At 40.3% G+C, this 3,327-nt stretch overlaps 1 protein-coding gene across 1 annotated transcript in view; it reads right to left on the minus strand.

Moving 5' to 3' along the window:
• The window catches only part of dcc (DCC netrin 1 receptor), a gene marked incomplete at both ends in the record, with an annotated part of 58,745 nt that overhangs the window by 33,950 nt on the left and 21,468 nt on the right, over positions 1-3,327 (minus strand). The window contains 1 exon segment of the mRNA XM_014030000.1: positions 414-463. Coding sequence (XP_013885454.1) covers positions 414-463 — 50 coding nt within the window.

Raw genomic sequence — 3,327 nt, forward strand, 5'->3', positions numbered from 1 at the left:
GTCAGCGACAAGCCGACAGAGCTTCCTGATTGAGTCCTGTTTGCCTGTTGCTCAGAATTAAATCATTTATTTACGACCATACACGCAGACTTTTCTGGCATTATTCCAACGTGTTTCTGCTTTCATGCGACGACAAACATCAATCAGTAAAATAAGACCAGACCACTGGAGACAAACTAATAACTCAAACTAACATTAACTGAGAGACACCAGGAAATACAACCAGTTAAACCTCATGGTGACAGAGGGACAGTGGGTGTATTGGTTTAGTTAGAGAGGACGGGGTAGTTGGAGTGAGGACAGAGGACACAGTAAAGACAGAGATGGAGGAGGACCCCTGAACAGGGGACAGTCCAAAGGACAAATGTCCTACAGTGAACCAGAGAAGGAAGTAAGGAGACATTTGAACTCACCCTGGACAGGACGACCTCTAAGGAGATGTTCTGAGGAGCAGCACTGGGGACTGCAGAGACACAAAGTCCATCAGTTACTGACAGCCTGCTCAGAAAGAACCACAGAGACAATAAAATTTACTCTAAAGTCTGTCACTTCTGTTGGACACAACAAATTCATTTTCTTCATTTAATGAGAAAAACTTCATTAAACAATATTTAAATTTGTCAAACATATTTTTAGAAACAATCATAAAAATAACAGTTGGAAAAAATGTTTCAATCTAAAACCAACTAGAAGCTGAAAGTAAAAAATAAATGTTAGTTGAGGTGAAAATACCACGTCTTCTGGTTTGAAGTGGAACTGCTGCTGCTCAATGAAGAGAGGAACTCTGAAACAGGCTGGTTGAACAGCAAGAATCTTTATTTTTGCAGTCCAGGAGATTACAGCCAAAAACCAAATTGTGGCCTTCAATGCCAAATGATTCACCAAGTAAGAAGATGAAGACGAAGGCCAAGAGCAGGGGCGTACAAGGCTCTTTATAGTGTAGTCCACAGATGCACCGTAAATTTTGTCATGGTATACCTTCTTCCTAATATGGTAATATGTGCTGAGCTCTGAAGCTAGAGACTAAGAGACATCACATCTGTGCATTCCTGAGAAGAGGCTCCCCACTCTTGGACACTACATAGTACAAAGCTAAAAGTAGCAAAATGCTAGTTAAAAGTTAAATGTAGAACAATGCTAAGTCACAATAGCACAGTTAGCTAAAATCTAAACATAGCAATAGGGTAGCAAAAACTAGCAAAATGATAATTAGAGCTAAATGTAGAAAAATGCTAGGCCATGGTATAAAGAAAATCTAAAAAGTTAGCACAGCAAAAGCATTAGCTAAAACTAAGAAAAGATAACTAAAATATTAAGGTATAAAAATGACAAGATGTAGTAGCACTGTTAGCTTAACATAGACGCATTAAATAAAACTACCAAAATGATAGCAAAGCTAAATGTAGAACAATGTTAGATAGTAGCAGGTTAGCTAAAAGCTAAGAACAGCAGAAATATTAACTCAAAGCTAAATGTAAAACAATGCTAGGTCATAGGAGCAAGGTTAGCTAAATGCTGAACACAGTGAAAGGGTAGCTAAAACTAGCAATAATACAAGTTTGATTCATAGTAGCAAGGATAGCGAAAAGCTAAACATATCAAAAGGGTAGTGAAAAATAGCCAAAGATAATGAACAGAGAACAATGCTAAGTCACAGCAGCACAGTTAACTAAAAGCTAAGTACAGCAAATGGTTAGCAAAAACTAGCAAAATTATAACTCTAAGCTAAATGTAAAACAATGGTAGGATGTAGAAGCAAGGTTAGCTAGGAGCTAAGCACAACAAATGTGTAGCTAAAACTAGTAAATGGATAACTAAAAGCTAAATGTAGAAGGAGGCTAGATCATAGTTGCAAGATTAGCTATACGCTAAGCATGGCAAAAGAATAGTTAAGACTAGTAAATAAGGGAAATGTAATAGAAGGCTAGCTACAAGTAGCAGAATACCTAGTAGCTAAAAGGAGCAAAAGTTTAGTCAACATGAGCAAAGCTGAACTAAAAGCAACAGAATGTTTTTTTTCTCTGGGGAAATATTTGTTGAGTCAAATACTGAATTCAAAGTTACAAAAAAACAAAATTCACAGCAGCTATCTCCTGAATGAGCCGAATATTTTCATAAAAGTTTAAAATAGCTCAAAGTTAGATTAAAAGAAAACAAACAGAAAAAAGAAAAACAAACAGTTTATACAGTTTGGAGGAACCTGATGAGGAACCAGGTTTAGATGGAGCCGAAGCAGCAGGTTTATGTTTCTGTGACGTTCAAACCGCCGTCGGGTCCGTCTCGTCTTCGGTTAGCTGTCCAATCAGATGCCTGATTAAGTATCGGCAGCTTATCTGAGCGTTCAGCTGCTTTCTGTTTCTGAGGCTTTTATTGTGGAATCAATTAGCCCAACGAGTGTGTTATCGAGGCGGCGCAGATGGCAGRTCCACAAAACGCTCCACTCCTGTTTGTTGTTCCTCGTTGTGTTTATGAGCCGACGGCGGCTCTTCTTCTGTGGAGGTTATTAATGACGACGCCGAGCACCTGTCGGCTCCGAGCGTGGAGGACTGAGAGCTGTTAGCGTGTCCCCGCTGACTGATGAGACCCGATCTGAGCTTCAAACCACTTCCTGTCAGGGTTTCACAGCAGACGTCCTCCAAGAGACACATCAGATCCATCAGGAGGGTTTGATCTGAAGCTAAACCAGCCGAAACTTTCAGTTCGGCTSATTTCTCCTGAAGAGGATTCATTTATTTACATCTACAGTGAAAAACAATGAGCTAGAACCTCCAGAACTGATCCAGATGTCTCCAAACTACAAAAYCAGAAACAAAAAGACAGGATTTATTAAGACCTCTGGACTGGAGGACAGGATCTGTTGAGGTCCTTAAGACACCAGCTAAAGCTCACACAGAGAGGTCTGGCAGAACCCCCTTGGAAACTAGATTTGTTTGGACCACATGCTGAAGCCAGGGTCCTCAAAATACCCCCTGGATTCAGGAAGAGAAGGAGGCAAGACTTAACAGAACCTAGGACAGGGACTGGACTTTAAGAGACATCCTCAGACTCCAAGACAGGGGTCTGAAGAGAAGTCCTGGCTCCAGGACAGGGGTCTGACGATAAGTTTGACTTATTACACATCTGTAATTAAGCAGTTATAACAGCTTTATTACACATCTGTAATAACACCTGCAGAGAAGCTGAGCTCAGACTTTCATCAACTCTTTAAAAACATGCAGGTTTTTCCTCTGCTTTTCTCTGTTCAGCAACACAACACAGACATTACAGTGTGTGTGTGTGTGTGTGTGTGTGTGTGTGTGTGTGTGTGTGTGTGTGTGTGTGTGTGTG

This window comes from Austrofundulus limnaeus, unplaced genomic scaffold, assembly GCF_001266775.1.
Source record: "Austrofundulus limnaeus strain Quisiro unplaced genomic scaffold, Austrofundulus_limnaeus-1.0 Scaffold986, whole genome shotgun sequence".
NCBI classification, from domain to species: Eukaryota; Metazoa; Chordata; class Actinopteri; order Cyprinodontiformes; family Rivulidae; genus Austrofundulus; species Austrofundulus limnaeus.